The following is a 22,016-nucleotide window of genomic DNA, read 5'->3' on the forward strand; positions in this document are numbered from 1 at the left end:
TAATTTATTAGATATCTGTCATCAATAGAACAGAGCAAACATATCAGACCTGGGGTAAAGATGGCCCTACAGGAATATGCTTAGGCCAAGCAAGACCACTCTGACCTAAACTAACAGCTCTGAAAGACCCATGCTGACTATGCTAGCATTTCGTTCCTCATGAAGTTGGGGTTCGATTGTCCAAAGGATATCCAAAGGCCCCCCCAGCTTTTTTGGAGGAGCTTACCTCCAAGGCAGGTAACAGTGAGCTGACAAAGTCACTACATTACAAGCTTTAACTACCCCCTTTCCTTATGAAGAGGCCAGCTTAAGTTAAACCAATTTTCCAAAGTTTCCAAAGAAAACAATTCGCCTATGAAACTAGATGTTTTTTTTTTTAATATTACCAAAAAACTGCCATTATATGGTAACTGATTAGAAAAACACCAACTGTACAGACAATATGGAGTATCAAGAATGAACTGTGCTTTATACCACATGTGCAGATAACATAGAGCAGGTTTAATGTGTATTGCAGAGACCAATAGGTCCAGTTCAAACCTCAAGTGCTGAAACACATGACACCTGAATAGGAATGCTGAGTTTTGGTGTATCTAAGTAGTGCCGAAGTTTTTACAGTCTGTCCCAATATTACAGTAATTGTTCATGCACAGTAAGCATTTTTCGTCAGCCACCTTTTCACTGGGTCTAAGGACAGCCAAGTTCAGAAATTGCTTATATGATGCTTGAATTTCACAAATAAGAGAATTAAGTACAATATGGTATTTCTATCTAGTTCTTCCAATGAGGGAATAGGGTAACTCACTAGACAGAATAGGATAACTCATTAGACAGTTAAACAGCCACAGAATTAACTACAGGAGGTTTGCTAAGATTTTTCCCTCTTAAAAGTTATCAACTTAACAACACATGGCTTCTCCATGCCAGAATGAAAACCATGAACATCACAGAAACACAGAATGTTAGGGACTGGAAGGAGCCTTGAAAGATCATCTAGTTCAATCCCCCTGCCGGAGCAGGAACACCTAGATCAAGTCACACAGGAACGCGTCCAAGCGGATTTTGAATGTCTCCAGAGAAGGAGACTCTCTGCCCCCTGGGCAGCCTGTTCCAGTGAAGATCTAGACAATGAAGATCTAGCCAGATGTCTTGTAAGCCTTAATTACTGTCACAGCACCACAATCCTAAAAATAGACTAAAAGGTGCTCCAAAATTTGTCTTATCAGATTCCAGAATAATACAAGCAAAACTCCATCTAGACACAGCTTTCAAGTTCCTTACTTGGAAGGGGCTTCACTCTTTTGTAGATACCAAAGTTGATTAGTCCGTGCCGCTCCAGATAGCTGTGTACTCTGTGAACTAGCACCGTATCACCTAAAAAATTTTAACATTTTAAAATTACTCTGTATGCTCAGCAGCACATAACTATTAAAAACATTCACAACCAAGTATGTCACAGCAGCAACCCAGCAAAATCACACTGAACACATCCATTTCTGCACCCCCAGCTGCTCTACTGAAGAATCCATATTCCTGACAGAAGACAGAGGTAAAAATTTTCTAGAAACCACGAATTGTTTTCCATGCTATACTGTAGTTTTGAATATTGTCTGGAAAACAGGCAGCACTGAATTCTTTTTAGTAATGCTGATAATTCACTATTTTGCAATACTTGACAGCGTATGTGCTTTCATTTCAGCATTACTTTCTTTTAATTACTTTTTTTTTTTTATAGCTCTCCTCCATTCTTTTCCAGTTTATCAAAATCTTTTTTGAGAACGGTGGGAGGTCCTATATTTGCAAGCTGTAACTCCTTGCTCTTGTATTGTCTTCGCTTGAGGTCACACTGTTCAAGACTGATGCAATTTCTGAACGTCATCCAGAAAACTTACAAACAAGAAACTCTCACAACATCAAACCACCATTAAGTTGTAACAAAATTTAAAAGCTGCATGTGAATTTACTTGCAAGAAGCTTCTGTAAGACCCATCTCTTATCAGCTTTTGTGAATTCTGCTATGGATATTTTTCTTTACTAAAGAACAAACTTTGAAACATTAGCACATTGCAGCATTTCATTTTGTAGCCAAACGCTTGCCAGGCGTTCATTCCACACAAAGAAAAGGACCTATCTGAAGTCCTCTCTTGACTTTGAGCTGCTTTTTCCCAAATCTGAAAAACTGAAATGATATATAAAGTATAGTTTTGTCAGTGAAAAACTTGACTTACTATTATAAGGTGCTTCTAGTTGTTGGATAGTTGCCTCAAATGTCAACTGAATCTTCGGGTTATCCAACCAGAGCTGAAGCTGTTAAACAAACAGTAAGACACATTATTAAGCAACAAAATCAGTGTTTTCCATGTACACATTTGTAACCAAACACTGACAAGAGATGAAATGCTGTAACACGTCAAACCTTCTGTAGTGCTATCCAACATGCACCAATTACAAGGAACCTTGCCTTCCAGTGCTCTTTAAAGTACAATACAATCCATTTTACTTACCTACACCATTTTAAACAGGTGTAAATACGTCAAGTTGGTAATCTCCTAATCACATATAAAAGAAAACATATACCAAAAGAAAAAAAGCTCCAATATAAGAGCCAGAATGCTTCATAGAGCCTTCTCCTAGGGACATTGACAGGCTTAAGACATGGGCCTGTGCAAACCTCAAAGCTCAACAAGGCCAAGTGCAAGGTCCTGCATCTGGGTAAGGGCAACCTTAACCACGAACAGGTTGTGGTACAGAATAGGCTGAGCAGAAAATAGATTGAGAGCAGTCCTGATGAAAATGACCTGGGGGTGTTGGTGGACAAAGAAGCTCAACATGAGCCAGACGTGTGCTTGCAGCCCAGAAAGCCAACCATATCCTGGGCTGCAACAAAAGAAGCGTGACCAGCAGGGCGAGGGAGGGGATTCTTCCCCTCTGCTCTCATGAGGCCCCACGTGGAGTACTGCATTTAGCTCTAGGGCTCCCAACACAAGAAGGACATGGAGCTATTAGAATGAGTCCATAGGAGGACCACATAGATGATCAGAGGACTGGAGCACCTCTCATGTGAAGACAGGCTGTGGGAGTTGGGGTTGTTCAGTCTGGAGAAGATAAAGTTCTGGGGAGACCTTACAGCAGCCTTCCCTAAAGAGGATTGCAGGAAAACTGGGGAGGGACGACTCTTTGTCAAGGAGTGCAGTGATAGGAAAAGACATAATGGCTTTAAACAAAAACAGGGTAAGTTTAGATTTGATATCAAGAAGAAATTCTTCACTATGAGGGTGGTGGGGCACTGGAACAGGTTGCCCAGAGAAGCTGTGCATGCTCCCATCCCTGGAAGCGTTCAAGGCCAGGCTGGATGGGGCTTTGATCAACCTGGTCTAGTGAAAGGTGTCCATGTCCAATGACCTTTGAGGTCCCTTCCAACCAAAACTGTTCTATGATTCCGTGATTCTTTCCACTTGCATGGCCAGTATTTTGTGTGATATTTTAATTGGGCTGGCAACATTAGCCAGCATCTGACTTTGCAGCATCTAATTTCACATTTTTGTAAAAGCTACAGAAGTAACTGCCATCTAATTAAGTCTATTTATCTCAGACCTTTAATCATCCAATCCATCTTCACTAAAATAAGACAATACCATGGAATATATTGACCATGTACATACAGGGAACAGAATAGAACAGTTCAGTTGGAAGGGACCTAATGAAGATCGTTGAATCCAACTGCCAGGCTGCTTCAGGGCTAACCAAAAGTTAAAACATACTCTTAAGGACACTACTGAATTTTAGATGACAGTTACACTTCAAAATGAAGCAGAAATAGAATTAGAGCTGCTAGTGCAGAATAAATGTCATTTCATGCTAGAAAGAGTAATAAAATTAGTCACAATTGTTTTCCCCAAGAACTACTCCATGACACTGAAAGCATATTTAGCTGTTCAGCATGTAACCCTAGGTCTTACATAGCATATCCACACCTTTTTACATTCCAAAATCATTCTTTGGGTATTTCTCTACAGTTACACTAGTGAACTTCTCAGCTCCTCACAGATAACACAAAATGGAGATTATACAAGCATAATGAAGAGGAAAGTTTCCATATAATTTGGGAGGCCAACTGTGGCAAATTTTATCTACAGCATATAACTTCTACTTATTCCCAAGTAATTTAATGATGTTCTTTTTGATCGTGGATCTATTTCATAGTACTACATACCAGAATTCTAAGATTTCATTCTCAACTGGAAGAGTTCAAAGACCATAATCCATATTTATAAATGTAAATCTCTATGTATACATAGAATTACTTTCCCTTATCCATGTAACTTTACTTTCATTTAAAATTGATTTCAACTGTTACATTATCATCCAGTTACACGTAAGAGACTTCAGCATTTTTTTTCAGCTGATCCTAATTTTACGACCTAAAATAACTTGGTATGTGCGACAAATGACCATCTCTTTTAAAGGTTCTAATTTTCAAAACTAAACCTTTATAAACACACTGACCAGTGCAAGCCCTAAAAGATTTCTAAAGGCATGATCTGTTTCAACCAACAGTAATTTAGCATGGGATTTCACAGCACGGGGGGAGGGGTGCTCCAGGGGATATAGAAGATCACATGAACTGGACCTCCTTTGCCCACTTTCTTATAGAATCCTTCAAAGAACTCAGGTGGATTATAGAAGTATGACCTTCCTTTATAAGGCCTACCATTGGCATTCCAAACTATGTTTTCACTCACCAGGTCATTCACTCGATTCTACATTTGTTACCATTGGAAATATCAGACTCACTAGTCTAACTCCTTGGAACTGAGTGTTCATGCCCTTGTCAATATTTTCAAATTCCTTTGTACCGTGCCAGCTGTAAGCAAGAGGATGCACGCTGCAGTTCACAGCTCTTCCAGAGCTCTGCTGGGCACTGGGTTTATACTACCACTCACTTGGTCTGCTATTCTACGACCTCTGCTAGTCTGACTGGAGAAGATCCACTCAAGTTCAATCAAGAAAGGGATTCCTGCCTAGGAACTTCTCTAAGCTCCTCCATAGCAATTAAGGCCAGAAGATCAACGATACATTTTTGCTAATGCAACCCTGCAAATTCGCCTTCCAAGCATTCCTTTAAATCCTAGTAATTTCTTAGTGTCAGTGGAAGGCTTCTGTTTCTGATGTGTTTGTAAAGGGATTTATCATTGTACACATTGTGCAAACTGTTGTTGAAATTTTTGGCTTCCTTTGGTCTGTTTTTATGCTACTAGAATTTAGATGACTCTGCTTCTTAAGTGGTCTTCACAAACACATCTCATGACTCCCCTCCCAAAAGTTACAACTTCGGTTAATTAGAGAGAACTTTCACTGGAAAGTCAGAAGTCACACTCTGTGCATGAAGATGTCCAAAATGCCTAAATTTCAACTGAATAATTCTTCAAGCATTGGGTGCTACTGTCATTAATAGATTGTGATGCCCCCTGGCAATCTCAAATCTGTGAAAAAAGGATGGGAAGATAGACAAAAATTCCATTATCTTATGGTCAAGAAAGGCTGCTTTCCCAAAGATTTTCAGCATGAGGCTTTATTAAATGGTTTGTAAGTTGTTCTCTCTTAAATATGGTACCAATAAAAAATTTTAAAGGTTTTTTTTTTTTTTTGCTTTCCTACTATTGATTTTTCTAACATGGTGTTTTCTAAAACACTTTTTTAAGTACAGGGGAAAGTGCTGAATCTTGTTTGCATACTGAGGAATCTAAAAACACTGTCACAATTTAAAAAAAATCACCCTCAAAGACAGTAGTACTGTTTAAGTTTTATTAAGGTTTAAACTTCAGGCATGCTTGAATAAACTTTCCAACTAATTATGTTAAAATTGCATCTTCCTTCTGTGTTTTTAGGTAGCATGGAAGTTTTATATCGAGCAGAGATTCTACAAACATTCAGAAGCAGACTTTCATTTGTTCAATAGAGACAACACTTATGAAATCCAAGTTGAAAAGTAACTATTACGTTCTTAAAATAAGCAACACGACTGACTTGATGTCTGAGTACAGCAACAGAATTCTAAGTAAAAAATGTAAGTAAAAGCTGAGAGGTTTTTTTTTTGCCTTATTCTAAGCAATAATACAAGTATTCTACTGAAACTTTAAGCTGAGACCAAAAATAGAGCATTCACACCAGTTTTCTATTTGTTTGCTTTTTAAAAGCTGTATGAGCTCAGTCACAGTTTTGATGTCATTATGACCATGTTTTGGATATTGCAAATACACTATAGATTATTTACACTGTTTCAGAGCACTGCCTTAATCGAGAACTGGGTAATACCTTCTTTAGCAACTTAGAGCATGACAGGATACCAGAAATGAAACACCACCACCACAAACATCTACTAATTATCAGACATGGTAACTGCCAAAAACTCTTTGCAAGGTACACTGCTACACAAATGCCCTATACCTTTATCATCAATACTTTTGCAATACACTTACGGTGCGGTTCCTGATGTACAGAAACACCTTCTGTGTCTGCTGTGGCCCACTGATTATATCAGGGAAGCAGGCAGCTTCTTGAGATGTCATACGGTCATGTGGAAGTCTACTCTGGAAAGCTGCGCCCTCCACACCTACAATAAAAAGACAAGTTGTCTACAAGCACTGCAAAGGAACTGCTACATGAGTATTTTTTACCCTACCTTTCCTAGCTAATGTATCTAGAATAGCCATGAGGTGACATGGTGGCTGATTTCATGACATGCTTTCACTTAGTCCTTTTATTTGTTTCTGTAGGACATGCTGCTTCCCATATCAACAGTTCTTTGAATTACCGATATCATCTAGGGTTAATGAAAAAGCTATACTATGGCAAAAACAACCTGAAAAATAAAAGGGGACAGCAGAACGCAAAGACAGCAAAATATCAATAAATCACAGCTGTTTTAGATGCCGTCCTTCATTTGTGTAGTTTCTAGTTTCTGTCAGAGTATGAAAAACATTTTGGAGCCCATTCAAAACCAAAAGACCTACAGGATACAAGCACAACAGCCCTTCTCACCTGCTTTCCAAGGGTTTCATTTGCACTGATCTTCTCCTCAAGCTAGAGGAATCCATCTTAGGTTCTTCTTTTGAATTTTTATATATATGCACAACATGCACTGCAATGAAATATAATCCTACTTGTGCTATTCCTAGAGCCCCTCCCCTCCTCAAGTACTACCTACAAACAACAACAGATTTCTACCTTTTCATGTTAAAAGGCTCCATGTGTAAAATAATGTTAAACAGAGTAGACATTTTATGTGAAAAGACTTAGTTCATAAAGGCCCCTGTACGCCTCATAATTCAAACAAAAACACTGTCTGTGAACTAATACTGCAGTTATGTACCTTACATGCTCCAATCTCATTAGAATGTTATATAAAGCAACAAACCAAGGCATAAAGCACTACAGTTGCATAAAGTACTACAGCACAAATGGAGCATAGAGTGAATCTTGCAGGCACAGTGAGCAAAACAAAATACTGAGATGTCAAATACAGCAAGAACTATGTAAGTCTCAGATGTCCAAGGAAGTGACTTAAGATCAAGACAGACAGAAGAGAGGTCTTGAAAGATATAAGCCAATACATCCCGAGGGGGAAAAGAACGCAAGTAATGCAGCAAGGTTAAGATCATTTGCTGAAACTCGAATTGTTGAAAATTGTAGTAAGTATCACAGAATATATAAGCTCACAGTGTGTATTCCACTAACCAAGAGACCTGTTTTAAAGTCTGAAGTGCAGAGATGTCCATGCCACTGTACTGAGGAAATGCAGCAATTCTCTTCCTTTGGTTCTGGTGCAACCATACACACCATTAGCATTTTTACTTCCCAAAGGTGAAGAAAAAACGTAAGCAAAAAAAGTTCATGAAGGTAGCAAAATTTACTCACAAGCAAAGATTAGAAGAACTAGCTGTGTGATGGCCCAAGGCAAAGAAAACTGTCTATAATTATTTACAGGAATTTGACAAGAGGAAATTAAAAACATAGGCTATAAAGCCCTGCAAGAAAGTAAATTGAAATTAACAATAGGAAATGATGACACACCAGTAATGCTTCTGGACAGTAACATTCAGCTATGGAAGAGAACTGCATAGCAGTGCTAGCTTCAGCTTCTCCAGTAACAAACAATCCTCATCCCTTTATCTGTCCTTCAGTCTAACATTGTACCAAATGCGCAAACACCTACATATGAATGTATATGCTGAACCATTATCTCTATAACATTACATGTAAAGCAAACCAAAGTTTGCCATTCTCTGATACTTTTTTAATGTAACAGATGTTAAGGCATCATGAATTGATCATGAATTGTTAGCAAAAAGCTCAGCAGCACACTTTTTAGAGAATGGCCAATTAAAGGAAGATTGAAAATGCCTAACTACCTGACTCACTCTACAAGCTTACGCTAAAATGAATGGGCATTCTCAAGATACTTTTTAAAAAGTATCGACTGCCATGCAGTGACCAACTAGCAGAGAACTCTGGTTCTTTTGCCATTTTTTTTGTTTTAAATTCAACACCTTTTATGACTACACCCAAACTGTAAAACTAAAAATCTTAGTAACAGCTCAAGATGAGTGCTGGTATTTAGAGTTTAGACAAAAAAAAAAAAAAACAGGATTTGACATCAGAATTTAGGAAAAGCCTATGTATTATGAGCAAAGAGACCACTTTATTTTATCCAACCACCAGAAGATGTTAAAAACTAAATGTCCTTGAATTTAGTTTTGCAACTACACATCTCAAAGTTAAATGACTTTCACACAGATAAAATCGTCCCCCTGCCCTGCCCCCCACCTTATTATTTTGCATTTCACAAAAGCAACATGGTAAAAGGAGTACAAGTTCAGAATTGCATATGCTTTCCTTGGGGCAGGCAACTTATTAAAGAGCGTAAGAATGGCTCTGCCTAGACTCATTTATTGACTCTTCTGCACACATTCACACACACACACTTGCCACTTCCTGACATTCAGTATCAGCAACCAGTGTACTGAAATTTTCATAGTCTTTTTCCCCCGCAGACAAAATCCTGAGGGCTACTGCTCATTTAAAGACTTACTGAAACATCTGCAGATGAAAAACACTCCAAAGGACAGTTATTTGGCTAATGAATCAGTCAATTGCTAAAGCGAACCCTCAAAGCATGTATGTAATGCATATTATGCAGAATTTCCAAGCAGTGAATGCCTGCCTAATAATGAAATAGGCAACGCATCCTCAAGTCCACAATCTGTAATATTCAGAAATTCTGTGTGAGTGATGAGTGATTCTGTATGAATGATAAGAACCAAAACATAGATTCCTTTACATAAACAGCAAGAATGCGCACACAGATGAATTTTCTCAATTTGTATTTGCTTCAAAAAGAGCATCTTGAAGGTACAGAACAGGTTCTGGAGCCTTCAACTCCTCTGCTTAAAACCCTAATCCTCATTCCTCATGTGAGAGTGAAAGTGGCAGAGTTGGAGGATGAGTTTCAGCAGCAATCTAAGTACTTAAGAGTAAGGATATCAATTATGTGAATTAAACAGCAAGTGCATACTGCTGACATCAGTACTTAGATCAAATGTTGAACACAATTCGCCACCCAGTCCACTGAAAAGCAGACTACTGACCTCCCCAACAGACAGATCTCCTGGGCTAACCACCGGGATACATATCAAACCCAATCCCTTAAAAAAAAAAAAAAAAGAGAGGGAAAGAAAGGTACTGCTCACTACGTTTCTTCAGCAAATTCGAAAAATAAGGACTACTGTGCTGAAGCCCAGGGCTTTTCTATAATATTCTGTTAAAAACTGTCTAGATAAGAATTATCTTTTTGCATGTCTGGACTCCTCTGAACATGGAGAGGAAAGGAGGGATGAGAGATCGGCCTGAGACATTTCAACATAGGTCAGTGTCCTTTTCTGTAGTCACTACAGACCTCAACTGTTTTTTGAAAAATACCCCTCACTACTTTTTTTTTTTGAACAGGTGAGTAAACAACTCCTGCATCTCTTGCTAAGTTTTGGACACCCACACCCATGCGCACTTGCAAGCATCACTCCCTAGCTTGGCGGCTCTTGCTCCTAAGTGGCAAGCATCAAACGCCACCCTCACCTGATGCTTGGCCGTCTCCATACCCTCCAGAATTGTCGTCTTGAAGTCCTCCTGCTTGCCCTGTGGAAGGAAAGAGGAGAACTCAGGGACCTTACTCCATAAGTTAAACCATACTGGACATAAAGGCCCGGCAGTTGGCGTTTTAGGTATTAAATTTCACCAACTAACTAAACCCATTTTCTGAGAATCCCATCTTCATGAACCTAGGTCCAGGGCACCGAACTCTGTGGTCTTCTAAGGTGTTATCCGTGTTACTGGATCCTTCACATCAGACTTGTTTGGGAAATAAAAAAAGTACACAATATGTAGCATTCCTAGGGGCCAAATACCTAGGATCAACTTCATTAATGGCTAGGATTTGAATAACAAGATTACATTTCTTACTGCCAAGACTGGGTAGATGGATACCATCAGAACCATAAGAATTTGATAGTCTTTCCCTTGAGACTCCTGCATCTCCCCACATGCAAGGGGATAGTTTGAACCATTCTGAAAAGCCTCTTACTTTCAAGAGAGCCTCTTCCTTTCTTGGTACAAAACCTCTCCTTGAAGGTTGATGAAGGGACTTTATATGAAAGGTTCAGAATCTTGGCATCAGAGCCCTCAATACACCAGCAATACTCTAACAAACGCAATCTCTGAAGTCAAGTATATGTCAATACTGCTGATCCGCATATCACTAATGTAATCAATACCCACCACTGAAAGACGCCAGCCTTTCAATGTATCCAGAGCTGGAAACACAAGGAAAGGCGAAGCACTCATCTGAAAGATTTGAACAAATCTCTAAATTACCTTAGCCTGACTGTAAGTCCTAAACAGCAGCCTTGATAGGACTCCAACACAACTTAGAACAGAGTATTTCTAAACAGAGATAAGTACAGCTGTGATGTCTACAGAAACAAAGCTAATATACATAGCCTTCTTCATGCTGCTAATCTTCACAGAAGCAGCTAGCTCCCAATTTAGCTCATAAGTGATATTCATTTCTACAACCAAATATTGGTCTAAAATCATCGCCTCCAGAGAACAGAAAGCCATGGAACACTACCAAGACCACTGAGCACTGTTCACCCATCTACACCTGTATTAAGGCTACTTCAAACCAAGTGCTTTAACAGTCAGCAAGCGGGGTGTTTTCTGAAGTCAAGGCAGCAAATGGTCACTTCCTAGACCACGACCACTCAAAGTGCCGTCTTCAAACACAAAGGCAAGGTCTAAGCTGAGGCTGAATACACAATCGTTAAGATTACTCTACAGCTAGGGACTTGAACAATTTTGCCAAATATAATTCAAAGCACTCAGGGGATACCCTAACTTAATATAAAAACGGTTTAATTTCATCTAAGCTAATGAACCAAATGTTCTCATACTTTGATAATCTAGATGCACATCTAGCATGCTGTAACATTATACATCTACAAATAAAACTAAAATAATAAGCAAGGTTTCAAACAGTTTTACTATAATTCTGTAAAGATCCCCACAGACTTACTGAGTATGCTGAGTGCCTTAGCGCACTACAATTTCAAGAACCGGGCTTCTAAAATCTTAATTAGCTTTAAAAGGATTGTCTACCATATTGTTTAATATGGCTCTGAAACAAGGAGGCCATTTTCACTCAGTTACAGTAGAGGAACAAAAGCAATTTATTAGCAACAGCCTACTAGCAGGAAAGTTCAGACTCACAGAAGAGATTGTGACAAATGTTTGCATTCTCACAGGCTTCAGAAGTCCCAAATTGGGCTTCTCTAGACTAATGCATCTGCAACAGCAAGATAAAATTCCTAACTTCACTTACATCTTAAGTACTTTACTTTGCAGGGAGCTTATTCCAGCATTACAGGACCTGCTTCCATTCTTGGAAGAGAATAAAATAAATCAAACATCCACATTTACACTCCAGCATAAGCCATTACGTTACACTAAAAGTTACACTTTCATCTTCCGTAAGTTAAGGAATTGCAAAGATGCAGACATCAGCCTGTGGTATTTGTTATCACAGACAGTCAGTAGAGGGGACAAAATTGCTCTTAGTATCACTACAAAAAGAAGTCAATATTTTCTTGTGTTAACACAGAAAATTGTTTAGCTGTTAATAAGTCAAAAAGTATTACTAATTACTGCTTGCTTCGACACAATTCTAAACACTATCCAGTCTGAGTAGGGAAACATGTAAAAAAAGGCACACTAGCACTCAAATTCTCCCTCCTTCCCAGTAAGAAAGTCATATTCCACCTGCAAAGGAACAAAACAGCAAGCAAACTACTAATCCATTTAACACCAAACTATTGCAGTTGAACATGACTTGCAGGAACAGAATCTGCTGAAAGAGGCAAGGCAACAGAATAATGGACCATGAACTGAACAGTAACCTGGAATAAGGTCAGGAAAAGAGTCTACTTCATTTTGGTCCACTTCATACAATCATCCACTGCGTTAAAATAAAGAATAGCAGCAAAGGATGGCTAAAACCAAGTAATAAATCTTAATAGGAAAATGGACAATTCAGATGAAAAGGCAGAGACAAAGCACCACCAAGTCCGACTATTCACTTTACAATAATCTGAACCATATTTGGGTTCAGAGTTCTTTGTAAGACAGCAGCTAGAAACAAGATCACTAGAAAGTAAGAATACTAACAAAACTTAAGACAGGAGCTGGTAAAGGAAAACTTCAGGAGGTACAAAAATGAAAATCCCATTTGGTAGAGACAAACAAAAAAGATCCTTAGAGAGAAAAACAAAAGCAGCAAACTCCTCAATTTCAAAAGGAATACTGGCAAATAAGAACTCAAATGTCATTCAGCACCAGAAGTGATTTTTTTTTTTTTTTTTACTACCAGAGAACATTTCCCAAATAAAAAAGTAGAGATATTTAAGTAAATTAACTTATATTAATCATGAAATACTGTTTAATGTGTAGCAAATCTTGCAAATCCAGACTACAGCAATCTGCATAACCAAAACATCTGTAGTTCACCACAGCTGAACATATTAATGGAACCCAACCCCCGTAAGACCAACATTTCACTATGACCTGAAGTATGAAGCTTAACTTTGCTTCTAATGTGAACTTCCTATGAGTACAGACTAATGAAATATCAGCTATTGTTAACATTTACATTTTTATGTTTGCACTTTGAACACAAAAGGTAACAACCTAAAACACAACGGCTTTACATCCTTACAACGTTACCTGTATTTTGGCAGGCTTTATACACACAAATGAAATTATTACGGCCTGCACTGAGAATAAAAGAACAGTAATATACAAGCTAAATTTTGTATCTTGCTTAATTTTCAAAACGTAACCCAGCTCTAGCATTAATGTCCTATTTAATATTTCTTATCGAACACTTCTGGTTTTGCTTCAAAGAAGTGACAGAGAGAAAAGCTCAGTTATAATCATTGTTTCTATGAGAATACACAGCAGACTATATGCCTTTTCTTGCTAATGTTTAAATAGCAAGTTTCAACATACTTGAACATCCAGCGTAAGATGAGCTGATGCTCTGATGCCTGCATTTTAGAAAATAAAGATAGACAAAAAAGCACTAACATGCACACCTTCAAAAGCCTCTAACAACAAATTAAGACTAACTAGGGAATGAAAACTGAAAATTTGTCTTCTTTCATACGCTGGTCCTACATCACTCCAACATGCATATATTCATGATTTCTAGTCAGGATATAATGACCTGAAGCTGTGTTATTTCTAGCCATCTAGATACGGCCTGATTTAAAATTGATTTTCATATAGGCGATTAAACATGGTGCCTGCAGAACAACTGCTTAACAGACTGTGGTATGTACAAAGCAACATGAGTCTATCACTGCCTGTGTTTCCTCCTTCACAAGAAAGGATGTGGTCCTGCATTGATGATGCCTTAAACTGAATTAATCATTCTTCTAGGTACAAAATGGCACATGAGAAATACACAGAGAGTGTTTTAATATTATATCTCATGAATTAAACCCAAAGTCCAGGCTAAGTTAAATAATAAACTTAAGATACTTGCTTAATTACACCTATTAAAATTCCATTTTTCATATAGATTAGCTACAACTAGGGGCAGGGAGCAATTTTATCATTGCAGATACTTCAGTCAAGCACATGAGCTATAGTGTTCCTGTATCAAGTCAGTAGCCAACATCCACATCTGAAGAGATATTACAGGGGCAATTTCAACAGATAAAACACAACTGTGATTTTTAATGTATTTCTTGAAACGGTCGGTAAGTATCTCGAGTGACATCAGTCACGTTGTCTACATGCTCAAACCTGCCTGACAAAAAAGCAGCTCATTAAGAGCAGAACAGAAGACCAACAATTATTCACAACGGTGATTAACCAGCAAAAGTTCAACTATTAGATTTCAACTACCGTCTAAAACCAATGAGCACATATATTACACTGTGAAACCTGATGGCTAAACTTTGCAAGAGCATGATTTTGTGACCACTACTGTGATACACCAACAGGAGCCCAAATGGTGGTAGCTGTAAATACAACAGAGGTAAAGAATGGATAGGGTACTGCTAATACCATAAAATCCAATAGCTGCTTCATAAACAAGACTAGCTTTTCCAGTGTAAAGCAAAGATTTGTAACTCTGTCAAAGGCAATGAGGAAGGTACTGAAGTTTAAGCAGTGTCCAGCCAGAAATTAAGATTAGATCCATAATTGAAAGCCACAAAAATCTCTATGGATTAAGTCAGCTCTCCTGAACAGCAATCCCCTAATAAATCTAACATCATTTCTCTCAAATAAATTAACATTTGCACTTGAGAAGGTGCAGCAGGTAAGTGCCAAAGCAGCTATTCTGGTCAATGAGCTTCTATAGTCAAGTCAATAACGATTACAAGAATATAGTATGAGAGGTTCAGCTTAGTTTAGGATTATATCACACACATTACCATCTTTATTAGGCTACTCTTCCACATTTTTACCCTCCTTCCACACATGGGGACAGAAAACTAAAAAGCATAGAACAATCAAAACCAGACACGGGATTCATCATGCTGCACGTGGCCATACTTTATTTCTGGCAACAAAACACATATATAGGGCTACAAGAAAAGGTCTCTCTTTACTTACCGGATGGCTCTTCTGGCTCACTTTCATTCTCTTCTTCTGCAGGAGCTGGTGGAGGTGGTGGTGGCAGCTTTTTCTCTTTCTCAGCTTTAGCATTTCTCTCTTCTTCAGAATAATACTCATCTTCTGATAGATTTGCAAGACTTTCATCCATTTCTCTATACTCCACCTGTAGAAAGCACAACAGACTATAAACATAATGAAGATGTCTGCAAGTCCAATAATAAAATGAACACTGTAAGCAATTTTGTTGCATACAGACTCAAAGAAAAGGCCTGAGTTACCTTGTCCAGAGTCTTATCTCAGGCACCATGTTACACAAGTCTTCGGCAGCTTAACAAGTTCCACGCTTTCACCTCCACTAAAGAACTGGTCTTCAGCACTTGACTGTCCAACAGGAAGAGTTTTTCCTAAAATCTAGGCAAGTCTGTATGCATCTGTTAAGTCTGCTTCATGATTTAACCTCTGTAGTTTTCTCCCCTACCTTCACCTCCCTGTCAAACTCAAGGATGAAAAATTGGATGAGTCCCATCTATAATTTGAATTTATCTGTCAAACAAGGCTAGTAAGAACCGTACACAATTCTTCCCACAGAAGCTATGTTCCCAGAAACATAGCTTGCACACATATTCTATCTACTGGAAAACCTCCCCTGGTACAGAGGGTCACATTTGCCTCTTGTCTAGAGTGGTCACACTGGTGGCTCAACAGAAAAACCTCTCCTGTTTTCCATTGAAGAGCTTTGAATTGCTAGAACAAGCTGTGACTAGCTCCCAAATGCTTTATAGTTCTGCTTCTTCTCAAAAAAAACAACCCACAACCAGGTTTCATCTGATCTCTCTTATTCTGGCTCTCCAACACTTTTACTGCTGTAATTTACAATGCCTTGTAGCTTTTCTCATTAGTGCCTCCACATAAATCAAATTCTGAAAAATGCCCTCTACATTTCTCTCCAGCACTCCAGTTTTGCAGTGTCTCTGGAAAACTGTATATTGGATTTGGCCACCTCTCAACTAAGACTTCAAGACACAACAGTCATACTTCAGACGGGGTATCAGAGATGACCATAGCACCACTCACACCTGCAAATTTGGTCTAAGTGCTTTGCTAGAGATAACTTACAGAACTAAAATGAGTGCCAAGGAGAAGATACAGTGCAAAACAAGATCGCTGAAGAGTTTGAACTTAGTGAGTATCTGACCACGGAGCAGATATTAAACATGCAGAGTTCAAACAAAATGCAAATCAAAAAGTGCTACCAAAAAGTTGTCTACCAGCCTGGAAAAACTCAGTAATGCAAATATAATGCTTAAGAGCTATCCACACCATATTGCATGGCTCTTCCATTGATGAAGAGAGTTGTTATAACTGCAGGCACGTGGGATGGACTGTGCCTATCTCACAGTCCACTGCAGCCAAACAAGGAGGTCCACTACATGCCTTCCAATCCTGTCTTCCCTCTCTGCTCCCATGCCGCCTTCTTGGTTAAATCTAAGAGCCAAAATAATTAAATGATAATCCCCTGAGGATAAGGGAACAAATAGTAAAGGAAACATCTGATCACATACAGTGAAGATTCAGGTAACAGATAAGATAATCCTCACTTGCCTTTTTCTACCAGCTATATATTTTGTTCTGTTCTCCAGTAAAAAGAAATAACGTTACTAGTTTCAGAAAAAAGCTTGCTCTAACTAAAATGAACATGGAAATCCCAAAAGAAACTAAAAACAGATGCTTTTTCTTAACCATTTTTCAAAATAAAAAAGTTTTGTATATTGCTACTAAATTTCCCTGGCTACTGGAAAGGAAAAAAGTAATTATCACAATATGCAGCCACTGGAAAACTAAACAGAAAGCATCTGCTAGTGTCCCTACAACAGCCTACAGGTCAGCTTCTACCACGAGATGAACACTACATTTCTCATCACAAGAATAACAAGTCTTTCACTTTTACAAAGTTCAATCATTAAGGAAGGACATTAATGGGAACAATTCAAAGCAACATTGGAAAGCCTGTGCATGGCAAAGCCTAAGTTCAGTAAAACACTAACACACTCAATTATCTGCTCTCTTTCAAATACACAGCACCACAGGTACCTGAAACCAACAGAAACTAACTGCCTCAATGCCCTCTGAAACCTCCCTTCTTTCTTGAGCTCCCACTGCTTTCACAGAACAATCACGCTGGAAAAGCTCCTCAACTGATTTCACAACAGAAACATTTACACTGATTAAAACAGTGACACCATGTGCTAACTTGAAGTGATTATGGGAATACCGTGCCACAAGAGATTAATGTCCTTAGTTAACGGATAGTGTCAATGCAGAGAAGCATCACCAAAACACAACCACAAATAATGCAGTAATTCTTACTTGCTAACAGAGCACTAGAAAGTAAGGAAAATCCAGGTACGCTACCTCCGAGGGTGTACCAGTTTAACTTCATTTGACAGTTTCTACATGCAAAGGACCAGCCTGGCTACCACGTCATGTAAATACTCTGAAAAGCAAGACACTCCATGCTACAGCACAACAGTCCCTAAGAAGTAATTTCAGCTTCCATATCAAAAACAACCAGCTGTGGGCACGCCCAAGTTCTTCAAAGTCTTCTGCAACAACGTTTCCAAGTAAAAGTTTCGCGTAAAATAAATATTCTCCTATGTTCAGGATAACATGAAAATTACATAGCGCGAGCCTAAATCACTGGAAGCTGCTTCGGACGCGTAGATTTCACAGCTAAATCTCCCCCCTACCCAACACCGCACCGACCTCCAACCTCACCTACGGGAAGCTGAAGCAGCCCAAGCACGGGGCACTCGCAGGTCCCTCCCCAGACCAGCACCGCCCAACACGGGACAAACCCCCAAACCCCCACCCCACCCCTCCACCTACTTTGGCCCGCTTGCGGCGGCTGGTCCTGCGACCCTCAGGGGTCTCGGCGATGCCGGTGGTTTCAGCGCCGGGTGCCGGGGCGGCGCCGGCGGCGGGCGGCTCAGACAGACCGCCCGGGGGCGAGGCCCGCGACGGCTCCTTCTTGCGAGGAGTGCGCTCCGCCGCGCCGCCGCCCTCGGCGGAGGAGCCCAGCGCTCCCGCGGCAGCGGACGGAGGCACCGGCGCCTCGGGCCCGCCCTCGCCGCCAGCCCCCGCCGCCTCCGCGGCCTTCTTTCCCCCGGACAGCATCTCCCCAGTCGCGCCGCGCCGCGCCGCCCCACACAAAGGAGGCCGCGAGGGGGGCCCCGGCACCGCCCCCTTACACCACCTCCGGGGCGTGGCGCGCGCGCTCCGGGACTCTGGTACGGGCGGCTGCCCGCGCGTGCGCAAACGGCGTCCCCTGCTGACGTAGCCTCGCTGCCTCCGCGGCGGGGTGAGGTGGCGCAGGGGCGGGCGGCTCCGCAGGAAGGACGCGTTGTGGTAGCCGGGTGCCAGAGCTCCTGTCAGCCCTGCATCTCCTGTGATCTTGGCAGGAGATAGCTGAGACGGAGGCTGCCAGCAACACGATCAGCCAAACCTGCATCTTGATCTTGCTACTGGCAGTACCTTGCCATTACTACAGGTGTAACGGTTGCTTTGAATTCACAAATAACTCTTCCCCGCTAGGGCAGATTCCAGGGGAACCCCCAGTTACTCCCCTGGCCGTGCAGGCTGCTTATTGGGTCTCCGTCCTGCAAGTCTCACAAAAACCTCCAATTACTTTAGCAAGCTGAAACAATGCCTATCGGTTCCCTTTTACGCCTATTCCATAAATTTACCTCTGCATGCACCTCTTCCACAATTTCCCCACCTATACATCTAATCCAGATAAAAAGTAGCAAGACCTGTTGGCAACCAAGGAGAGTAGAAAACTTCCCTAGGCAGCCCTAGCTAGCAGTATGTCCACAGTGCCTCATGAGGTGCCCTGACATGTATCAAGGCTGGTGAAAGGGAAACATTTTTGCCTATAATAGAATCATGGAATGGCTTAGGTTGGAAGGAACCTCAAAGATTCCAACCCCCCTGCCACGGGCAGGAATGCCACCCACCAGATCAGGTTGCTCAGGGCCTCATCCAACCTGGTCTTGAACACCTCCAGGGATGGGGCAGCCACAACCACTCTGGGCAACCAGTTCCAGTGCCTCACCACCCTCTGAGTGAAGAATTTCCTTCCTAACATCTAATCTAAATCTACCCTCTTTTAGTTTAAAACCATTCCTCCTTGTCCTATCATTATCTGATTGAGCAAAGTATTGAAAGCTCACAGTGAGGTCATCCCAGAGCCTTTTCTTCTGTAGGCTGAACAGCCCCAGCTCTCTCAGCCTTTCTTCTTAGGAGAGGTGCTCCAGCTCCTTGATCATCTTTGTCGCCCTCCTCTGGACCCGCTCTAACAGCCCCATACCCTTCTTGTGCTAGGCGCCCCAGACCTGGATGCAGTAGTCCAAGTGGGGCCTCACAAGGGCAGAGCAGAGGGGGACAATCACCTTTCTTGAACCTGCTGGCCACTCCTCTTTTGGTGCAGCCCTGGCTCATGTTGAGCTTTTCATCCACCAGAACTCCCAAGTCCTTCTCTGTAGGGCAGCTCTCAATGAGTTCTTCTCCCAGTCCGTATTCATGTCCGGGATTGCCCTGACCCAGGTGCAGCACCTTGCACTTGGACTTGCTGAACCTCAGTAGGTTCACGTGGGCCCACTTCTCCAGCTTGTCCAGGTCCCTTTGGATGGCATCCCTTCCTTCCGTTGTATCAACTGCACCACTCAGCTTGGTGTCATCCGCAAATTTGCTGAGGGTGCACTTGATCCCACTGTCTATGTCATTGATAAAGATATTAAACAGTACTGGTCCCAAGACAGACCCCTGTGGGACACCACTGTGGAGTAATTGCCTAAAGTGACCAGGAAAATTAAACTAATATTCACATTTTAAAGAAAATGCACAGCATTGAAGAAGCTTTCATGGTGGAGTGTAGCTGCATTACCTAAGCATTCCATAGGCTTCCACCTGTAGGTGCTATGTAGGTGCTGGGGGAACCTGGTGTGCTGACTCTAAGGAACAGGATGGAGCGTAGAGCAGAGTGGAGATACCGTGGCTAGGCTCTGTGACAAGATGGGGACTCAATTGTTCTTGTGCACACCGAGACCGATAAGCTGCACATTTTCTACCCTGAGCCAACGACCTGTCATGTTTTTGACAAAATGTTGTACTCTAGTGAACTTTTGCTCATTATAGTATCATTATAATACCAAAACACACCTCCATCCCAAAAGCTACCCGCCTCCAAGGTGAGACCACCCCTGACTGAGCATGCGCTCTGAATTTCTCAGAGCCTATACCTTTCCAAGATATGCATGACTAGAGTCACTCAAGCTCCACCTGAAAGATAGAAAATATAAATTGGCTTAAGAGAAAGGGGATGTCAGGGAAGATACCATCATGAGGACCTTCTGACTTCTAGGATCAGTCAACGAGCTGAGCCTCTCTTCCCCCCTCCCCACCCCGCATCATTGGGACGCTGTGGGGGAAGATTTGAACACTTGGTTATACCAGGTGTCTCCAAGGAAACTTAGAAATCTCTAGCCTTTGTGCCTTTTAATGCATTAATAGATGCATTAATGATTAATAATGCATAAATGCATTAATGCTGATAAGCCCAGCCAGCTTACCGCCCAGAACACTCTTGTCCCACGTGGTCAGCTGTGCCCCATCTGAAGTCAGCATGCCCAGTCTTTCAAAATTGTGTCCAAGGTTGTAGTATTTGAGCATTATTAGCTTAAAGATAACAGAAAACAAAACCCAAACGTTGCTTATATTCTTCCCTTGTTTCTCAAAACTGGTCATTAATTAAAAGGGACATAGATGTGTGGCTGATTCTAGTAGCCAAACTGTCATCAAGCTGTTCTGGAATGACTGCTTGCATGGCTGCATAGACACTGTAGGAGGATCTGGACACCTGGGAAGCCAGAAGCAGCTGCTGCATAGAAAGACTCAGGTGTGATTTAGACTATTCTCCAGAACGTGATAAACAACTAGAGGCTGCAGGTCAGCAACATGCAGGTAATGCATTCCAGTTATCCGCCATTCTGCCTGTACATGGACAGACAGAAGGTTACAGGACACACTGACAAACAAGATGCCAGTGCTGAGAAGCAACAGGCAATTTCTGTAACAATACTATCTTCACCTAATAGCCTAAATATTTCAAGTCTGAGATGCTTCCACAGTAACTGGCATTTTCTTCATTGTCCCATTTTGGTTTGTGTTTTGCCAATTTTTGAAATAACCACAAAATTCTGTTTTGAGTATGCTTTATCTAGGGGGTGACATGAATGCTTTTCTCAGAGCACATTTAACCTATTTTCCATAGGCTTACACCAACGAACATCTCTGCAACACAAAACATGTTTATTTACTCTTCTGAACTGACAAATTCAAGTTAGCTCTTTTATTTTCAAGGCCATTTATTCAATGCAATTAACATGACAAATTATAGGCTCCCCATATCATTAAAAACTGTCTCCTAAGTCCATATCCATAGTTTAACTTCACATGCTCATGCTTTAGGGTATAAACAAATAGAATAAGGCATACATATGGTTTCCAGCAACGTCTTGTATCTTGCTGCACCTGAGACATCATCATGCCCATCTTGTAAGGCATTTTTCACTATGATCACAAAAACGAATTTAATTAATGGTAGTCTCTGAGAATACTCAGACACCTGAAAGGATCAAATTTGCTTTGACTTGTTCTGCTCATCTCTGTTCAAAGAGAACTTTTTAATTTACCACAGATATAAAATCTGATTTTTATATGAAGTA

The 22,016-nt window shown here is 40.8% G+C and overlaps 2 protein-coding genes across 3 annotated transcripts in view; one reads left to right on the top strand and one right to left on the bottom strand.

Annotated features, from left to right (window-relative positions):
- LUZP1 (leucine zipper protein 1) overlaps positions 1–6,074 on the top strand; it is a 97,188-nt gene extending 91,114 nt beyond the window's left edge. The window contains exon 5 of the transcript XR_007709122.1: positions 5,889–6,074. The gene's annotated coding sequence lies outside the window, so the exon portion shown is untranslated. The remainder of the gene's footprint in view (positions 1–5,888) is intronic.
- The window catches only part of KDM1A (lysine demethylase 1A), a 54,224-nt gene extending 35,745 nt beyond the window's left edge, over positions 1–18,479 (bottom strand). Inside the window, exons 1-6 of one of the 2 annotated variants that reach the window (XM_035565117.2) lie at positions 18,121–18,479; positions 15,232–15,397; positions 10,132–10,191; positions 6,480–6,613; positions 2,229–2,307; positions 1,282–1,374 (exon numbers count right to left, since the gene is read on the bottom strand). In XM_035565117.2, the coding sequence (XP_035421010.1) occupies positions 1,282–1,374; positions 2,229–2,307; positions 6,480–6,613; positions 10,132–10,191; positions 15,232–15,397; positions 18,121–18,408 (820 nt within the window). In that variant the 5' untranslated portion in view covers positions 18,409–18,479. The remainder of the gene's footprint in view (positions 1–1,281; positions 1,375–2,228; positions 2,308–6,479; positions 6,614–10,131; positions 10,192–15,231; positions 15,398–18,120) is intronic. The other variant, XM_035565118.2, reaches the window with a different exon arrangement.
- Positions 18,480–22,016: the final 3,537 nt, after the last annotated feature.

The sequence above is a fragment of the Cygnus atratus genome, chromosome 23 (genome assembly GCF_013377495.2).
Source record: "Cygnus atratus isolate AKBS03 ecotype Queensland, Australia chromosome 23, CAtr_DNAZoo_HiC_assembly, whole genome shotgun sequence".
In the NCBI taxonomy this organism is placed as follows: Eukaryota; Metazoa; Chordata; class Aves; order Anseriformes; family Anatidae; genus Cygnus; species Cygnus atratus.